Source organism: Gavia stellata, chromosome 1 (assembly GCF_030936135.1).
Source record: "Gavia stellata isolate bGavSte3 chromosome 1, bGavSte3.hap2, whole genome shotgun sequence".
NCBI lineage: Eukaryota > Metazoa > Chordata > Aves > Gaviiformes > Gaviidae > Gavia > Gavia stellata.
The window spans coordinates 34,077,899-34,097,042 of record NC_082594.1 but is presented as its reverse complement, the minus strand read 5'-3'; the positions used below and the strand labels follow the sequence as shown (position 1 = coordinate 34,097,042).

At 38.5% G+C, this 19,144-nt stretch overlaps 1 protein-coding gene across 2 annotated transcripts in view; it reads left to right on the top strand.

The window, feature by feature from the left end:
- DGKH (diacylglycerol kinase eta) overlaps positions 1–19,144 on the top strand; it is a 160,527-nt gene that overhangs the window by 125,197 nt on the left and 16,186 nt on the right. For both annotated transcript variants that reach the window (XM_059832771.1, XM_059832844.1), the window contains 11 exons: positions 1,464–1,740; positions 2,182–2,310; positions 6,781–6,915; positions 8,669–8,786; positions 9,702–9,812; positions 9,967–10,063; positions 12,440–12,547; positions 15,646–15,759; positions 16,049–16,183; positions 17,351–17,517; positions 19,034–19,139. In XM_059832771.1, the coding sequence (XP_059688754.1) occupies positions 1,464–1,740; positions 2,182–2,310; positions 6,781–6,915; positions 8,669–8,786; positions 9,702–9,812; positions 9,967–10,063; positions 12,440–12,547; positions 15,646–15,759; positions 16,049–16,183; positions 17,351–17,517; positions 19,034–19,139 (1,497 nt within the window). The remainder of the gene's footprint in view (positions 1–1,463; positions 1,741–2,181; positions 2,311–6,780; positions 6,916–8,668; positions 8,787–9,701; positions 9,813–9,966; positions 10,064–12,439; positions 12,548–15,645; positions 15,760–16,048; positions 16,184–17,350; positions 17,518–19,033; positions 19,140–19,144) is intronic.

Genomic DNA, 19,144 nt, shown 5'->3' with positions numbered 1-19,144 from the left:
TCTCCCCTCAGCCTCCTCTTCTCCAGGCTGAACAACCCCAGCTCCCTCAGCCGCTCCTCATAAGACTTGTGCTCCAGACCCCTCACCAGCTTCGTTGCCCTTCTCTGGACACCCTTCAGCACCTCAATGTCCTTCATGTAGTGAGGGGCCCAAAACTGAACACAGGATTTGAGGTGCGGCCTCACCAGCGCCAAGTACAGGGGCACGATCACCTCCCTGCTCCTGCTGGCCACACTATTTCTGATACAGGCCAGGATGCCATTGGCCTTCTTGGCCACCTGGGCACACTGCTGGCTCATCTTCAGCCGGCTGTCAATCAACACCCCCAGGTCCTTTTCTGTGGGACAGCTTTCCAGCCACTCGTCCCCAAGCCTGTAGCGTTGCCTGGGGTTGTTGTGGCCAAAGTGTAGAACCCGGCACTTGGCCTTGTTGAACTTCATCCAACTGGCCTGGGCCCATCCATCCATATTCTGCATTAGGAGTTACACTAGGGATTAAGTTAGCTACAGGAAAACAATGGGATAATGAAGCGAGAGTATGCTGGGAGAATGAAGGGACGAGAGACTACAGTGTTAAAAATAATGGTTTAAGCTGTAAATTTTAGAGATCATGTTGCAAAAGCATTGAAAAACCCCGGAAGGATTTGGTATGAGGCACAAAATTTACATGAGCTGAAAAGAAAAGAAAACAAAATCACTAACAATCCCAGTAGGAAACGTACTTGCTAAATGGCCGTTCCTGGTTCATGTTTATATTCAGTGCACATTTTAGAAAATTAATTTTCTTTTCTACTGTTCCAGGGCCAAGCAGTGTTGGTTTACTTTCCCTTAAGCCCAGAAAATCACCTCTTTTCCAGTGTACGTAGAAAGCAACTGCTCAGTCCGGGGTAGAGGTGTTTGACAGTGTTTGCTTCTGGCTTGAGTCTTTTTGCTCTGTGACAACTCACTTGCTTAAATGTACAGCTGTGTTGCAAAAAAAACCACCCCAAAATCACCATGTGTTTTCAGTCTAACAGCTGGGCATGTCCCCATAGGTTATCTCTCCAAACTGGGGTACTGAGCACCCATAATTCGTTATAATGCGTGGTATAGGCAAATCTGTGCTGGTTCTCTCTGTGCTGCAGGCCATTGGAAGAAGAGTAAGATCTAATCTGTACCCTAGTTATGTGGCAGGCTAGGTTTAGCACAGTGTGCTATTTCAGTCTGAGTGTAGGGGTTATTTTTTATAATTGCTCTAATCTGGTGGGGTGTCTCAGATTGTGCAAAAACCCATGCATACCTACTCATAAGCTGATACTATGCAATATTGAACCTGGGTTTGGATTTTACGTAGACAATGACATAGACACTTAGAAACAGACAATTTTAAATCCTACCACATGGAGAATTTAGCTCCCTCCCTGAAAATGTTCATACGTTCACTGTTTTTTTGGTGTGTATGTATTCTTTTCCACTTTGTCTTAGTGCACCGAGTTAAATGAGAAGCTAGATCTATTGCTCCAGGCTCTTCATACAGAAGCCCAGGCTGCTCCCATTCTCCCAGGCATCACTCCCCCCATTGTGGAAGAAGAAGCAGAGGAGTTTTCAAGTGAAGAATCCTTGTCTGAAAGTAAAGAGCAATTAGCAGAGTGTGTCTCAAAGTCTTCCACCCAGAAACTCTTCAAACCAAGGGAACAGTTAATGCTCCGGGCAAACAGCTTGAAGAAGGCTGTGAGGCAGATCATTGAACAAGCAGAAAAAGGTGCACATCAGCAACGTTTTGATCCTTACTGATAGAATAATGATGTGGCTTTTTTTCTTTACTAGCATAAATTTTCATTATTAAAGCTTGATTTCTACATTTTTACGTAGATAAAATTATATGCTTATTACAAGCTGCAAGGGAAAGAAATGTAGCATGTTTGGATGTTGATGATTGTCTGTCTGCATATGTGAATATGTGTGTGCACATATAAAAGTGTGTTTCTTTTGTAACTATTATCTTCCACAAAATGAAAATTTCTGGCAGAGAATCTTTATCAATGGGCAAAGGATTGCAAGAGTCTTTTTCACTGAATTGGCAATAGAAATCTTTTGTTAATATTTTTAAACTTAAAGCTACAGAAAAAAAAAAGCTAATTTTCCATTTATGCAGATTTTCTTTAAAGATCTTGAAACTTTCTGTCTTTTTTTTAATAAGCAGTTGTGGATGAGCAGAATGCTCATAGCGAAGAACAAGTGAACCAGTCCCCACTAGAATACAGCAAAGAATTGGATGAATCCAAAGAAGAGGAAAAAGAGGAAGATACAAAGGAACTTGAGTCCTCATCAAGTGAGTAAATGAGGAATAAAATAGTTTTAAATTGTGTAGTCTCCTTATAGTTGCATTATGTAACATAGTTGGCTCCATAATTAAAAATACTAGCATGTTGTTTCGCTGGAAACTAGTCACAAATTTTCATAGATTTGGATAAATAAATGTCGTGGGAAAAATGCAGGAGATAAGATGAGCAGTCTTTTGGAATGGATTTACAAAGCTGAGAAGGTGTTTGTTGGGGAGAGAAGTGCCTGCATTTAATCCAGCGTTTACACCACCTTTCTACATGAACCTGAGCAGGGACTAGAGCCTGGGTAACGGTGGCAATAGCATGTCTCAGTCGTAAGCATTTTAGGGCATATTATAGGAATTTCTGTCAGTCGTTTCTTTTGAAGGTGTTTCAAATTGTGTGAAACAGACGTATTTATTCATTGTATTGACAGCAAAACCCTGATGTCTCAGCTGCGAACTTACCTTGAGACAGTTATTGGTACGGAGAGAATGCAATTTCAGTCTTTTTTATGAAGTGGAACAGCGTAAAGCAGGAAAGAATATAATAGAAACTGGAGCATGGAAGTCTCCCGAGAAGTGGCAGTACTAAGGTCACCCCCTCTATTTGTCTAAGACAGAGCAGAAATTTGAACCAAAGTCTTTGATATCCTAGAGCTCCTTCCCGTGAAAAATTTCTTGCATTGTTATCCAAAACACAGGTCATTAGTCCAGCTAGTTCTTTGCAGCTATTGACTGCTGTATAGCAAGCCATATAGCAAGCCATATAGCAAGCTACTCTTGCTTTCCAAGGTGTAAAGCCCCCCCGACCTGCTCTGTCCTTGGTCGAATGAACTTTATCAGCTGCTGCTGTCCGAGTGTTCCTGCTTTGCGGTAGGAGCATCATTCTGTCCTCACTGTGGGGCTCTGCAGGTTACTCTCCAAAAAAAGGAAGACAGCATTTATGTGTGGGTAGCCCATGCTGGGTTTTAAAATGCAACAGAAAGAACCCAGTTGTATTATTTGTATCAATAATTGTACAAAGCAATCAGAATATTGAGTGATCTGAGTTTAAAACAACTTGCTTGGAAGGTAGCATTTCCATAAAGTAATAGCCCATTTTGTTGCTAAGCTTTCCATTTGGCTATTCAGTGTTTGGTTACTGTATGTAAAATGATATTTGGAGAACAGTATTCCCTACTCATCTCCTGAAATAGCATAGTACTAATTCCCACGTTGAAATGATAGGGTAAAATTTGTCTATAAGGGACCTTCACTTACCTCCTTCCTTGCTTGGTTTTGGCACCAAGCCAATCCAGCCAGAGGTTACATTTGGACATTTCCCATCACAGCTTCAATACTGCACTTGTTTTGACTGGTAGTTCATGTGTCAGGGTTGTTCAAAAGTCCCAAGCTGCGTAATAACTTTAGGAAGTTTCTCACTGTAGGTGGAAATTTCAGTCTTTGCTGTATTACCAAAGTGGGCAGTGATGCACTGCAGGTGAGGTCTCAAGACAATCTGCGAGTCATGGAGAAACAGTGGTAGCTGGTGGACAGCAAAAGTCATCCTCTAGATACTTAGTGAGCAACTTCCTGTTGCAAAATCAGTTGTCAGCAAAGTTGTTTGGAATTTGCATCTCCTTCTGTTACCCTAACCCACATCAGGACCTTCCAGAGGTGGTGTCCTCCTGAGGCTCTGCTCTGAAGCTGGTGCCTGTGTCAGTGACTCCTACCTTAGAAATACATCATTAGTTTCTTGGGGCTTCTGTTGATTCAGAATCTCACATTTCCTATTCTCCAGGAATGGATTTCAGACTTTCTCCTGTGATTGTCTCTTCATTGGCTCCTCTCCTTTTACCTTCGTTATAGGAATCAATGCTTGTTGGTTGTCTAGTTTCAATAGGAGTTCATAGAGGATGCTAGCTCTATGGGTGGCCTGGTCCTACTGCCATAAATATACAATAAAATAAAAATATCGACATACGTATATCCATATGTATAAATATATATAAACCTGTTGTTTCCTGGTGATACAATTTCTGTGTTTGTTGGGGAGCTGTATTATCCTTCATACATCTGATATGTGTGAAATAGAGTACATATTAATGCTGTCAGCGGAGGATAGGTGTTTAGGGAGAAAGCATGAAACATGAATTCAATTATCTGCAATGAAACATCAGTTTTACTCATTAGGGCTCTGCTGTTTTTATCAGAGCATGAACAGCAAAAGTTTATCTTTATTGCAGTTATACCCATGAGTCTCATCTGTCAAATAAAGAGCAGCTGCTCTGTTGATTTTCCTCTTTAATATAAGTGCCTTGTTCCCAAGTACAGAGAGAACAGACTGTGTGAATAGCACTGTGAATTTTTCAGTAGCATTATAAAAAATGAATGTTAATTTTGTTCTGAATATTATATTTTACCCTCTGAGGATCTTCCTGGTCATTTGAGGAAGATAATATTTTTCCATACGTTAATTACCTTCATCTAAATAATTAATAACTCTTGTTAGATATCACTTTCAGGTTTTATTTCTTTTCATTTTTTAACTTTGTATTACAGTGTTTTGTTGTACACAGATACAAATCACTGTGTTGTATTGTTATCATGCAATTCTGTAGCATTTTGTGATAACTGCTAAGGCTGGTATACAGATGTTGAAGTCAGAAGGAGCTGTTAGTCCACTTGGTCAGATCTTTCATAAAAAGCAGTCCAGAAAATTTCACCCACTTACCCCTGTCCTGCGTTTAATAATTTCAGTTTGACATAAGCAAGTCATCCGGAAAGGTGTGTAGTCTTATTCCTGGGATACAAGAGGGTGAAGAATTTGCCATTTCATTGACTGTTCTGTGCTAGATTATCATCATTTAAAAAAAAGTGGATGCCCAAATCCTGTCCTGAACTGATTTGAACACAATTTCCAACACCCAGTTCTTGTTATTACCTTTGTCTCTAGATTTTCCCACTCTGCATTTTCATTCCATAAATATCTTCATACAATACACCACATTACTCTCAAGCTGAATTATCGTGATTGATGTGAGCTGATCTGTCCCCCTCCTGCCACAAAAAAAGGGTATATTTTAACCTTCCCACCACATTCCTGGTGTCTTGGTGCTGGTCCTAATATTTTGATTTTTTCTTTTTTCCTGAATTAGTTTTCAGGTATTTAGAAGAATATATCCGATCACTTTGAAATAATTTCATTTTTTTGTTCTGAGCTTCTTCAGTTTGTCAAGCTTGAAGTTGTCCTAATCTGAAGTACTTTTAACATGTGAGATAATTTGGAGCAGAGGTAGCCAAGAAATGTCTGTCTGTGATCATCTGGTGTGCAAAAGCTTTCTATATGTGCACGGAAATGCTATAGCAATGCATTTAGTAATACACAAACTTTCTTCCCTGGGGCACCAATTTCTGGCTATGTCTGACAAGGTTTTCACAAAGATTAACTTCCCCAGGCTAAAGCAGGTGCTGGCATATTCTCTCACTCTGCACGAAACAAGTTCTGCCAGAAAAGTAAATTACAGCACCTGAGGTCAGCCCTCTGAACAGCCTGTCCTTCATCACTTCCAGAGGCAGCCCCAAGGATAACTGGCCTCACTGAGCTACCAGTTCCTCTTTGTGAACATCTTCTTTTTCCCCTTGATTTTCTTCCCCTTCATTTTCCTGAGCCATTACCTGCTTTGATCACCAACAACTTGATCAGCTACCAAACTTTGCTATCTGTCACAAGGTTTTATTGATCCATCTTCTACAGAATTTTAACAAATAAGTTATTTCAATTATTTTGGGAATTGCTGGGTTATTTGTGAAAAAGAAAAGATGATGGTAAACCGATCTTCCCCATGATCTCTCTGACTGCAGAAGGCAAAAATGTCTGAACATGGCTTTCCTTTCCCTTGCAGTTTTCAGGTCAGCTATAGATAAAGATGTCACAGTTTTGTCTGAGGTTTTCAGAAACCTGAAGCAGGCAGGGGGTCCATTTTAGATGCTTGAAGCAAATAGCATGGCTGTTGATCGGCTATTTCCATGGCCTATGGGTTAGAATAGCTATCTGTATTAAAATTGTTATAAATAATAATGAACTATATAATACAGTTATATTTATAAGTAAATATACATTGAATTTAAGTTTAAATTTTTATTACTTCATTAACATGTTTATCAGAAGCTTACTACAGCATTAAATATTATTGCATTTTAAGGTGGATATAATTCATTTTTTGCTAGTAGCTTGAAGCATAAGTTGGGAACCATCACATTGAATGCCATGCACACTTTTTCATTATAATTTGTGTTTGTTACTTGATCTGTTTTTGAGTTTTCTTCCCTGTATTTAGAAGAAAAACTGTGGTGTGAGGGGAAAGGACATTTGTCAGGGAATGGTAACAGATTAAATTAATGCTTTTGAAATATTTTCAGGGCTGTAAAAACTATGTATTTGGTAATGTCGTAATAGGTCTAATTATGTGCTCTTGTTTTACCTCTTCTGCACAGTTAAAACTGCACCAAGATCTCCAGATCGACGTACAAGCCGAGGTATCCATTCTCAAACAGGCTCTTTCTCTGCTCCAGCTTTGGCTGCAAGCAAGGAAAACCTCCCAGTGCTTAATACTAGGATTATCTGCCCAGGTAATTATGATTTTGAAATCTGCTGTTCCTTATGCTACTTTAATATTGCCTTCTGTTCCCCTGCTTGCTGTCAAATAACAATTTTTACTTCATGCCAGGAACCCTGAATTTGTTTGAGCTGACATACACATCTTTGTGTTGCATCATACAGTAGGAAATGCAAAATAATGTAGAAGATTCCTGATCATTTGGCACAACACTGGATGCTGGATCTTAGAATTATAGAATCACAGAGTGGTTTGGGTTGGAAGGGACCATTGAAGATCATCTAGTCCAATCCCCTGCCATGGGCAGGGACATATGTTACTAGATCAGGTTGCTCAAAGACCCTTCCAACCCGACCTTGAACAATTCCAATGATGGGACATCCACAACTTCTCTGGGCAACCTATGGCAGTGTCTTACCACCCTCATCATAAACCATTTCTTCCTTATGTCTGATATAAACCTATCCTCTTTCAGTTTTAAACTGTTGCCCCTTGTCCTGTCACTACAGGCTGTGGAGAAATGTCTCTCTATAAGCCCCCTTTATATATTGAAAGGCTGCAATAAGGTCTCCCTGGAGCCTTCTCTTCTCCAGACTGAACAACCAAAACTCTCTCAGCCTTATTTCATAGGAGAGGTGTTCCAGCCCTCTGACCATTTTTGTAGCCCTCCTCTGGACTCGCTCTAACAGGTCCATGTCTTTCTTGTGCTGGGGACCCCAGGGGTGGACACAGTACTCCAGGTGGGGTCTCACCAGAGTGGAGTAGCGGGGAAGAATCACCTCCTTTGACCTGCTGGCCACGCTTCTTTTGATGCAGCCCAGGATACGATTGGCTTTCTGGGCTGCAAGCGCACATTGCCGGCTCGTGTCCAATTTTTCATCCACCAGTATCCCCATGTCCTCCTATCATTCATCCTAATCAATGGAGGCTATGAAGGGGCTGAGGGACAGAGCCGTGTAAGGTTCAACCATCTGAATAAAAGGTGTCTGTAGACGCTCCTTAGCAAATGGATAACTGAAACTACAGAAAGCTGCTATGCAATAAATCAGTTGAAAAAAATCTGGTTTTATGGAAACGGAATTAATACTAGGAGGCACCAGTAAAACACTGTTTTAATTAATTTCATTAGTTTAGTTAAAACGTAATGGAATGGAGCTTACATTTTTCTTTAGGTCAATTTAAGTGAAAGCTTTTAGAAAGTACTTTTCTTTGTTTACATGCATTGCACAGGGTTTTGTAGAGTGACTTTGATATTAGTCAAAGTAGGCATGGCAAGGCTGTGACCTTTCCACAAATTAAGTTAAACTATGACTCTTCCAGCTGTAAAAATGGTGAGGGTATTCTTTGGGAATATTTCCACAGGAAAGGACCAAAGGAAAATCATGGACAGTTTGGAGACGAAGATTAAACTAAATAAAAAGCTCTAGTAGTCTTTTTGGATGTTAGATCAACCAGTTGGTTACTATGCCAGCCAGTGAGTGTTGGCCTGAAATCCTGAATTTTCTTTGTTTTTTTCTTTCTCAGTGGTGGTACCTGAAGAGTCATCCACCACACCGCAGCATAGCTGCCTTTCTGCTCAAGAGAGCCAGAGACCTGAAAAGCTAACCAATATATGTAAAAATTGAGCTAGAAACACAATCATTCCCTATATGGATTTAATGAATATTTTGTCTCTCAGTATGTGGCTTGTATTATGACAATATATGTTTCTCTGCTTATCAAATACACATTTTTTGGGGTTTTTTTTTCTGTGTTTTTTTAATCAGGTTTGAGGGCTGGTCTAGCTGCTTCTATTGCAGGAAGTTCAATTATTAGCAAAATGTTGCTAGCAAACATCGATCCATTTGGTGCTACGCCGTTTATTGACCCGGATCCAGATTCACTGTAAGAAATTGGTTTTTTTCTGAATTTACTGTTTTGCTTTAGTTTGCTTTTCTTAAGCTTTTTTTTTTTTTTTTAGTTTTTTGTAATATTTTTTTTCATTTTGAAATTCTGTTTTGCTGTCATTTGGCAGTAGACCTCAAGGTCTGAAAACAGGTTGGATTGTGCCATTTTAGTTACGAGAGGTGCGGAATTGTCTTGCAGCAGCCGAAATAATATGAGACATTTGCTCACTTACCCCTTGCCCACTGGCTGTGAGAGGAGGAGGCCAGGAACCCAGAGCTGGGTTTTCCTGCCCAAACCGCTGGTCTGAACACAAGTTCAGCCACCAGCAAGATCTTGAAGCAGGTCTAGGCACTTCGTAGTGAGGAAGAAGAATGTCCCCCTAAGGGCTGGAGCAGTGAGGTGGAAATTTTGTGTCCTAAGCTGTCTCTGCTTCCCAGAACTGGGCATAGCATTGGCAGAGACTTATGGATAGTACCTGGGTTGTGGGCCACAGCTCCCCTAAAACAAAGCACTGCTGTGCCGGCAGCATCAGCCAAACGTCTAGCACCAGCACGCCTAAATGCAGCCTGGGTGCTTGGCTCAGTGTTGTGCTGCTGTCTCAGAGCCGTGCCTGGGGCAGCTCTTCCCTCATATTCCACTGTTAATTTTGGGTATGGTGGAGCTAGTGTTAGCATGGAGGTGTGTTACAGTTTCTTCTTTGTCCTATGGGAAGTAACTTCCACTTGCAAAGGGCTAGCAGTCAATCTGTCTCTTTGACTGCTGTTGGGTTTCCTCGGGGAGATTCAGAGGAAACATCTCTTGACATCTCTTGTTTGATGTATCTGTTCTGAGACCAACCACAATCTTGGGCAAAGCTCTGTGTGTCCAGGTACTGTACACATGTGCACCTAATTATCTCTTTTCTTCTAACAGGGAGGGATATTCAGAAAAATGTGTCATGAACAACTACTTTGGAATTGGGTTAGATGCGAAAATTTCACTAGAATTTAATAACAAGCGAGAAGAGCACCCTGAAAAGTGCAGGTAATATAATTGTTGGTAACAGAGCCAAGACGTTTTCATTATTTTCTTTTCCTTATCTCTTTATTTGAATGTCTTAACTTTTTCTCATCCTAGAAATACAGGACATAATAATGTGTGTGTTTCAATATGTGAATCTTGGTTTACCTGTTTTCAGAAGTCGGACGAAAAACATGATGTGGTATGGAGTTCTTGGCACAAAAGAGCTACTGCAGAGAACTTACAAGAACTTAGAACAAAAAGTTCAACTTGAGGTAAATTTTATTTATGGGCAGAATGAGTAGTTTTGCTTTCTCAATGTGTAGTGAAGAAGTTGGTTTCCTCTTGAAACCTTTCAGAGTTCCTGTGTCAACCCAAGCTGACCTCAAAGGCGCTGTGTAAAAATGTGCTATGTAAGCACTGGTGGTTCCCCAGGTCTATTTTTGGAGTAAAACGTCAGTACTTAAATATACCAAAATACCTGGTATAATGTTTCTTGTAATTACTGGGGTTTTTTTCAATAATTTTCTTGTATAGATAGGATATTTTTCTTAATATTCACTGCATTAAAGGGGGAGACCAGGTTTTAAGGAGAACAACAGAAATTATCATACACTAAACTGAAGGAAAGACATAAGGAGTCTTAATCCTTCAGGTTCATTTTAACCTATCTGAAAGCTTGATTACACATATAGGGAGAGCACACAGATGATCTTAGTCAAAAATTCCTGACAGAAGAGGGGAGAGCCTGAATGTGCATCACAAGAAGCCCAGCTACACCTATAGAGACTTTCTCTAATAGGTGTCTGAGACAGCCACACAAAAGAAGCAAGGTATTATCACAGCAACAACAAATACAGTGTAAATTACCTAAAGATGATTATTTTTTGTCTTTTAAACTTTAACATAAAATCTAAGTCTTCTTCACGATACTGGGAACTTAAAGGAGATATAAATGATTACCAAATGCAAAAAAGGACTGTGGGATGCTTACAGTTGTTTTCATCCAAAGAATATCTAGGCTGGATTTTGATCAAGAACTTACGTAATTTCTCTTTTTACTTCATGCTAACCATTTCATATGGAAGTTCATGATATTTATATGAAGATAACTTGTTAAGTTGAAAGAATAATTTTAAGTTACTGCAACTCTTTTTCACTCCTCTGAGATTAAGGAAGATTTTGTCTGGTAGTGGCAGATTGCTGTTATCTAAAGATTGAGTAATTATCAAGGAATTATGCAGTAGTTAGTGAATATAATGACAGGAAAGAACATTATGTATGCTGCAGATAGAATTCTAATTTAAGGACCTTTTGAATAAGATTCAAGTAAGATTCAATAAGGGATTCAAACCTTGCCTTTCCATAATTATTTTTCAATATTTCTGGAAGTAAACCAGCAAGTAGAAATTTTGTATTTAGTATTGCCTTGCATAATATTAGTCTTATGATAAAACACGCGATGAGGTGCACGGCATTGGAAAATTAAAAATATCAATTTCAGGAATTGGAGGCAGACATCTACTATAATGAAAATGGCTGTGCAGCATCTATTAATATCACCGTATATTTTGGATACTGTCACATTTTGATTAAAATGTTAAATTCTGTCTTGTTGCTGAGATTAAATCATAAAAAAAGAGCACTAAGCACATTCTGGAAATAATTTTGTATCTCTTTCTCCTCCTGGTAAAATTGCTACAGATTTTGTCCTTATTTCCTGAGGATTTCTATTTCATTTGTATAATTTTAAGATCCTTCTGCGGGACTGATAATGTACAGTAATCTAGCAACCTTCTTTAAAGGCAACTTTACCTGCAAATTCATGATCCCCAAAGTGACCTCTGAATCCAGCATTTATGACTTTATATTTGCAACTTGCTTCAAATCCATGCTTGTGGCACTGCTGCAGGACTGCACTTTTGACTTCCAGTTGAATGGTTTGAGATCATTGGGCTCACCTCTGCAGGCAGTTGTACTGCTGTAAGTCAAGAGTGATTTCACTGAAGTCTGTAAATTTACCCTTGGCTGTAAGTAGGGTGAGATTGACCTACATCATCCCATGATCGTGTTGAGTAGGGCTTGGAGTTGCATATGGGTTTTGGAGGATAAAGAGGTAAGAAAGAGGGAATAAATGGTTGGTCATAGGAGCGACCTCTTGCCTGCAAAATCAACAACTCCTAGCCACGGCCAGGATAACAACTGTGGGGTCATTCCTAGATTTGCTTTTGCATTTTTGGGAGGAGAGTGAGTTATTTTTACAGGGAGGCAAGTATACAAGTGCTAACAAGACTTACATTTAACTACATGTTTGTGGCTATGCCAGAAATATTGTTGGATTTTTTTGATTATTTTTTTCCCTGCTTAATAGACTTAATTAATGTGAAATTGTGAAAATGTTTTTTTGAAGAGTCATGGAACACCTCTGCTGTAGATACTAGTGTTTTTTAAGCTCTGCAAAAATTGGTGCTAAGATTGGGAAGAGGAGGTTTGTATTAAAGCTGCTTCACAGCATGGATAGAATAGGCTTGTGTCAGCCTATTAATGACTTCATCCTTCCCTGCCAGTTCTGTTGAATCTTCATGTATTAAAAATGGCTGATTACTTTTATCACATTATTTGTATACTGAATGAGCTTTTATCCATTACAGTGTGACGGACAGTACATCCCCCTTCCAAGTCTGCAGGGCATAGCTGTGCTAAACATCCCCAGCTATGCTGGTGGGACTAATTTCTGGGGTGGAACCAAAGAGGATGATGTGAGTAACATGAAAGAGAAGTAACCTTCTGGGCAAAACCAGCAATAAATACCATGAACTGCTCTTCTTATTTAATTTTAATAGTAGTAGCATATAGTTTGGATAGCAACTCTTATTCAAGGAGGCTGTTTGAGTTTAAACTGTATTGTCTCGTATCTGATGTTTTAATTGAAAATATATCCCATGTTTTTTCTCTGTCTGTTGCCTTCTGTCATGTCCATTCCAGCAAAATGTTCATAATAAGGCTTATTTTTTTAAAAAAATGGCTCTATGAGATAGTATTTTTAGAAAACAATTTTATAAACACACATAGTTTCTCTCTATGTTGTTTTACAAACTCCTGTAAATAAGGTTTCTCAAAGCACAGATTCCTCTGTTTGCTCTATTCTAACAATAAACAAGGTGGACAAGGATAATCACTCATGGTTTATACCTGAATTTTCCTCCTGCTCTTCAAACAGCTTTGGACTAAGGGATGGTGATTCAGAAAATGAGCACTGATGCATTTAATGACTGATAATTTAGTGGGGGTAGTAATCTATTTTTTAAATATTATTTTCAATGAGTTTCTAAAATATTTTAAGGTATCTTTTTTCCCTTCTTCCCAACATCTCCTAAGAAATGTTACACTACTTGGATACCTAAATGTCTTACAACTTGGAGCAGTCTTACTGCTGCCATCCACTTCACGCACAGTGCAACAATTGTAATTACTAGCAGATTATCCTAATTCTGCATTTAGTGTGTGTGAGGTCTGAATCACCTAAAAATGTAGTTGCAAATTAGCTTGTGATTATAATGTAGACAATCCAGGATGTTTTTTTCCGAAATGCTTTTGGTTTCTTGTGAGTTACTATCCTTTGCTTTTATATATAGATATATATACACACACACACACACACACGCATATACGTAAAAGTCACAAAAAATATTTAAACATGTTTCAATGTCCTCTTCGTATTTTTGGTATATGTCAGAGAATGGCAGTTGTGTTTATATTTGGTTATGGATATATAAAGTTTTTATATACTCCATGTTCATGTTCATAACTTGAAAGCATCTCAAATGGCTGCTCAGCTCCTGTTCAGGAGTTTACTTTTCTCCCTGGACTGCCTCACTGAGACAGAAGATCTGTCCTAGCTATCGTATCGGTATACAGCAAATGTGTGTTTCTTGGAGCAGTTTTACTGATATTCTTACTCTTCTTGGTGATCAGATGTGCCAGCAAAGTGACATATTTGTTGTGGACAGAGTTAGGAGCGTAATTCACTGCTTTAGTGCAGTCTTGAGTGACTGATCATCAGACTGATAGTGGTGGTCTGAAGTGCTGCTGGTTCTGCTTATCTGACACAAAAAAGATGTTGCCTTGACAGCTGCAAATATTCCTGAAACATTATTGGTGAGCCAAGGAGAGCAGCCGCACACTGACCAACTTGAGCGGCGCTTGTTTAGGTATGCTTTTTTCATGTACAGAAGACAGGCTGGAAACATGACCTACAACAGGAAAGGATGGAATTGTTTCTTGAACATTGATCTGTAGAGATTTGTTTGCCTTTATGAAAAAAAAAAATATAGTTGGTTTTCAGTACAGATATGTTTTACTGGTGGAGAAGCAAAGCAGACTGGGTTGTGGTTTGCCCATCCTTTTGCTAAAATTGAAGCACAAAATAAATGAAATTTTACAACTACTTTTTCTTAACCCATGCAGAACTGGCCCTGTAGATGTCAGTTATACTTGTTAAAGCTGGATCAAGGACTCTCCGTACGTTTTACCTTGGAATAACAAAATCACTGTCTTTGCTCTTTTAAAGACATTCACATCCCCATGTGAAAAATAGAAATATTTCCATGGAAATTGGAAAAGTTCAGATGGAGAAACCTTTTGCTTCAAAACAGTCTAGACCCAGTAAAATTGCATTTTTTTTCTTTGACACTCATCTGCTCAAGACTTAGCTGTGCAATCCCGCAATGCTCTGAAGGGAATTGCCACCTGGATGTGATACTAAACTATGGCAACTATGGTCTGCAGCCCTTTCCTTGGGAAGCCCTCCTCAGCCTCCTGGTCAAAGCCACCGCTCACTGCACTGGGGAGAAGGCTCCGGCTGCAAGGACCAAAGTCCCTCAGCCTGTTCCCCATCCTCTCCCTCCCTGAGCCATTGCTGCAGACACTACCTGGATTACACAGTCCTGGATCTGCACGCTCTTATTCTTCACCTCCAGGAAATCCTCTCTCAGGTGCCTTTGATGCAGCTTATTCTGCTCACGGTGCCAGCTGAGGTAGTCTGAGTACCCCTCAGAGAGGTGATCCCTCTACCTGTTAAACTCTTACTGAAGTGATTTCTCCTGCTGGTTTTTCTCCCTCATTGCTCCCTATTGCGTATCAGGATGAAATGGTCAAGCTTCAAGTATGACAACTCCTGCCAGACCCAGTTGAACTCCAGTGGCATGGCTGAATTCCCCTGCAGGACACCAGGTGGCAATGGCACACACGAGACTTCGTGTGCTTTGTGTAAGCTCATGGGAATTCAGCGTCTTGGCTGGATACGAGGACGTTTGTTCCATACAGAAGCGGTTTTCATATTTACAGTGGATAATTGTATACAGTGCAAACAAGGTCCTCTTCAGTATGAAAGCTGTGTTTAACAAAGCCAAGCATGGACTCGGTTTCCAGACAATTCAGAATATAAAAAGATATGCACTTTTGAGAAGAAAACCACCATTATTCCTCTTAACTTCAAGAACCTCTTAGATATTAAGTACATCAACCAAGCGGAGATTTGAATTGGGCTTTCATCTTGCCTTGAAAAACATTTCTTAGTCTGCATGCTGAAACATGCTATCCTGTCTGTATAAGGATATGCTTCGTCATTCAGATATTTGAAATGCTATTAGCATTGCTGTTTTAAAATAATATTTGCCTACTGTCTACAGTATCTCACTCCTATGACTTTTGAGAGACAGTGAAGTTATTCTACAGTAAATAAATTAGAGCATTTAAATGTTGAAAACTAATCTGTAAATGAATCTGTGTTTCACTGAACATGCAATCTAAGCACTAGATTTACTATCAAAAATGGAATAATTTCTTTTCCTTTCAGATATTTGGGGCTCCGTCTTTTGATGATAAAATCTTAGAAGTTGTTGCGGTATTTGGCAGCATGCAGATGGCAGTTTCAAGAGTCATCAAACTGCAGCACCACAGGATAGCTCAGGTTGGTTTCTTACTTGAAAGCCCGTAACATGGTTGGCAGCAGTTTGGGATGCTGGCAAGTAGTGGTACTCTTGATGACCACCACCCTACACATTAATCAAGCACTGACATTGTTTTAATTTTAACGGGTAGCAAATTGTCTTCAGTGATAAATGAAGTATAAAAGTGCTTCATCCTTGAGACAAACCTGGAGGGAAGCCACAGCTCCTAGTAATCAACATATTTCAGGTGGCCTGTCAGTTTCATTAGTATTTATTGCTCTGTAAAATAACGTGTTTGTTCTTTTCCAGTGTCGGTCAGTAAAGATCACCATACTTGGTGATGAAGGGGTTCCAGTGCAAGTCGATGGAGAGGCATGGATCCAGCCCCCAGGAGTTATTAAGATCATACATAAGAACAGAGCTCAGATGTTAACACGAGACAGAGTATGTTGCAGAAAGTGTGTTATGAGATACCATTACTAAGATTGTTTTTGTAATAATTTGATTCAGTTATAACATGAACAAAACAGTGCTTACAAAAACATTTTACAACTATTTTTATGACTTACATAATTACTTAGTTATATAATTTCTATAACAAGCTGGATAGAAAATTGTTCCTTTGTGTAAGTGACACAGCTCTTTGCTAGCTTTTTTCAGTTTTATTACTTCTATTCCTGTATTCTTATTAATATAGAGTAAGAATGGTCAAAATTTTATCTATCCTTCCTTCCTTCCTTCCTTCCTTCCTTCCTTCCTTCCTTCCTTCCTTCCTCTTTCTCTTTTTCCTTTTTCTTCTCTTTTTCCTTTTTCTTCTCTTTTTCCTTTTTCTTCTCTTTTTCCTTTTTCTTCTCCTTTTTCTTTTTCTTCTCTTTTTTCTTTTTCTCTTGGTGTATTATATGCAATCACATACTGGAAGTTTTAGCACAGTTGCATAAATAGCAAAGTTCTATAATGTCCATTTTTCAGAATGACTTTCTGCAGATTTCTCTCCTGTCTCTTTCTGTCCTACTAATCCTCCCTCTCCCCTGTGACCCAGTCTCAGACAGAAGAGACACAAGCAGAACCTAGTCAGAAAGCCACTGGAGAGTTCACGCTTGTCTAGGATAACTGCGTGAAAGGCCTAACTGCCCCTCAGTTCTCCGTCCACTAACTGGATGTTGAATTTAGGGTGGAGTTAATGGCACTTGAACTCTATTTTAGTAAATTTGTTACTTTTCCCCGCCATTTTTTAGGTTTGAATCCTGTATTAGTTTCAGATTTGGATCTTGCTACCCGCACAAAATGTGCTTGTATTATCACTGTACTTGTGTTCTTGTTGTTTTGGAAGACACTTTTTGAGGATAATGGGGAGGAGATAGAAATAGAGAGCTTTTAGAAGTGACTTTTTTCCTATACTAAGTTTAAAAAAATTAAATGTCATTTTATTACTTATACAGCTAGTATTATTTATATAAAATTAAAATTAAATGAAAAAGTTGTTTATTTGTTAAATTAATTTTAACTAAAATTTTATATAAATTAAAATGTATATAAAATATAAAATTAAATTTTTGATAAGTAAGAATACTCCAAGTGCTGTGAACTGAATGTATAATTCATTTTGATTAGGCCTTTGAAAACACGCTCAAGTCCTGGGAAGACAAACAGAAGTATGATTCCTGTAAACCAGTCATTCGATCTCCCTTGTACCCTCAGCAGGCTGTTGAGTTGGCTACAGAAGAAGAAGTTGCACAGATCCAGCTGTGCTCACAAGCTGCAGAAGAACTTATCACCAGGTACACTAAAATTAATAAATTTGGATTGGCAATCTAGACACCAAGACTGAATTATTGATGCAAATGCATATATAGACTTAGAAGTGTATATTTTCCCTGTTTTTTGATTAATGCTTAGTTGCCGCTCTATCAGTATTTCTTACGTATTTCTTATGCATTTCTGTAATTTTATTTTTGTGTTCATGTTGGTTTTTTTCCTGTGAAAAATTACATTCTGAAGGACCAGTGGAAATGGAAAACTGGAAAGCTTCTTTTCAGAGAGGTTTTGACTGAAATGTCTTGTTTCATGCGAAAGCAAAAATATATTTATTGAAAAAAAAGCCTTAGAAGTCAACTTTAGAAGTCAATGGTATGGATATGTATCTACCTGACCTTAACTTCCTGACCTTATTTCTCCTTAAAGCCTTGTTAGTCACAATTTCAAAAAGTTAAGCACTTTTCAATTAACCTGGAAGTTTTCTTAAAATACTGTACAAGTAAACAATTAACACACCAACATTCAAGGATCCCAAACTGCCAGATAAAATCCTCATATCTTTTTGCATTCATCCACTCATTCATTGTTATGAATAGCATTTCATTCCTAATGCTCAAAATCTCTGTGCCCCTGGACACTTCAGTAATTTATATGGGTTGAGACAATAGTGAGCTGATGGTATAAATCTGATCCCACAGCCTTGTTTTTTTTCAAGAACTACTTTATTCCGGAGATGCAAGTATTTTAATAAAGAAGACACTTCAATTTTGACAGAAAAAAAAAAACAACTAGTTTTTTTTTTTAAGAAAAGCGCTTTTTTTTAAATGAGAACATTTTATAAAGCTGCCATTCACTTCATCATGATAAATTATCTTAAGCATCAAAATCAATTCTTGGAGTATGTGTTGAGTTGCACTGATAATATAAGGAAGGAATTGAAGAACTACATATTCTTTTTATACTGTACTGGCGACTTAAGTAGACACAGAAGAGTAACTTATGTTATAAATTACCCAAAGTGAAGTTTAGCCAAGACAGCTTAAAAACTTTACTGTTCTAGCAATGGTCCTGAGGTTGTAATTACAGCTGAACCTCCCATAATCGCAAATGATTGCAGCCAATTCTAATGTCACATCTGAAGGATATGCCTTGTGAAATAGCTGTAATGGTTTTTGAGATAACTTCAGGTAAGTTATCTTAATGTGCTAGGGTTTTCCTCTATAGTTTATTTGCATTAATAGCCCCAATATTTTTTGGTACAATTTTTGTGCAGCATTTGTGTTCTAAGACAAATAAATGTGTCTCAGTATTTCATAGCAGAATAAATCATTTGTGTTATGGGTATCATTTATATGAGGTGCTGTATTGCTTGAAGAGCTACTTGTATTTCAACTTTTGTTATAAAGGACTATATTTTTTTAGAAGTGTTTTGTGAAACATATCTTTGTATATTTTCTCATCTGGTAATGTTGTGTACTCTTAAGAATTATTCTTTAAAGGAGGTAAGAAATATTTTTCTCTTTTTTTATATTTTTGTAGAATCTGTGAAGCAGCAAAAATACATGGCCTCTTGGAGCAGGAGCTTGCTCATGCTGTTAATGCATGTTCACATGCATTAAATAAAGCCAACCCAAGGTTTCCTGAGGTAAA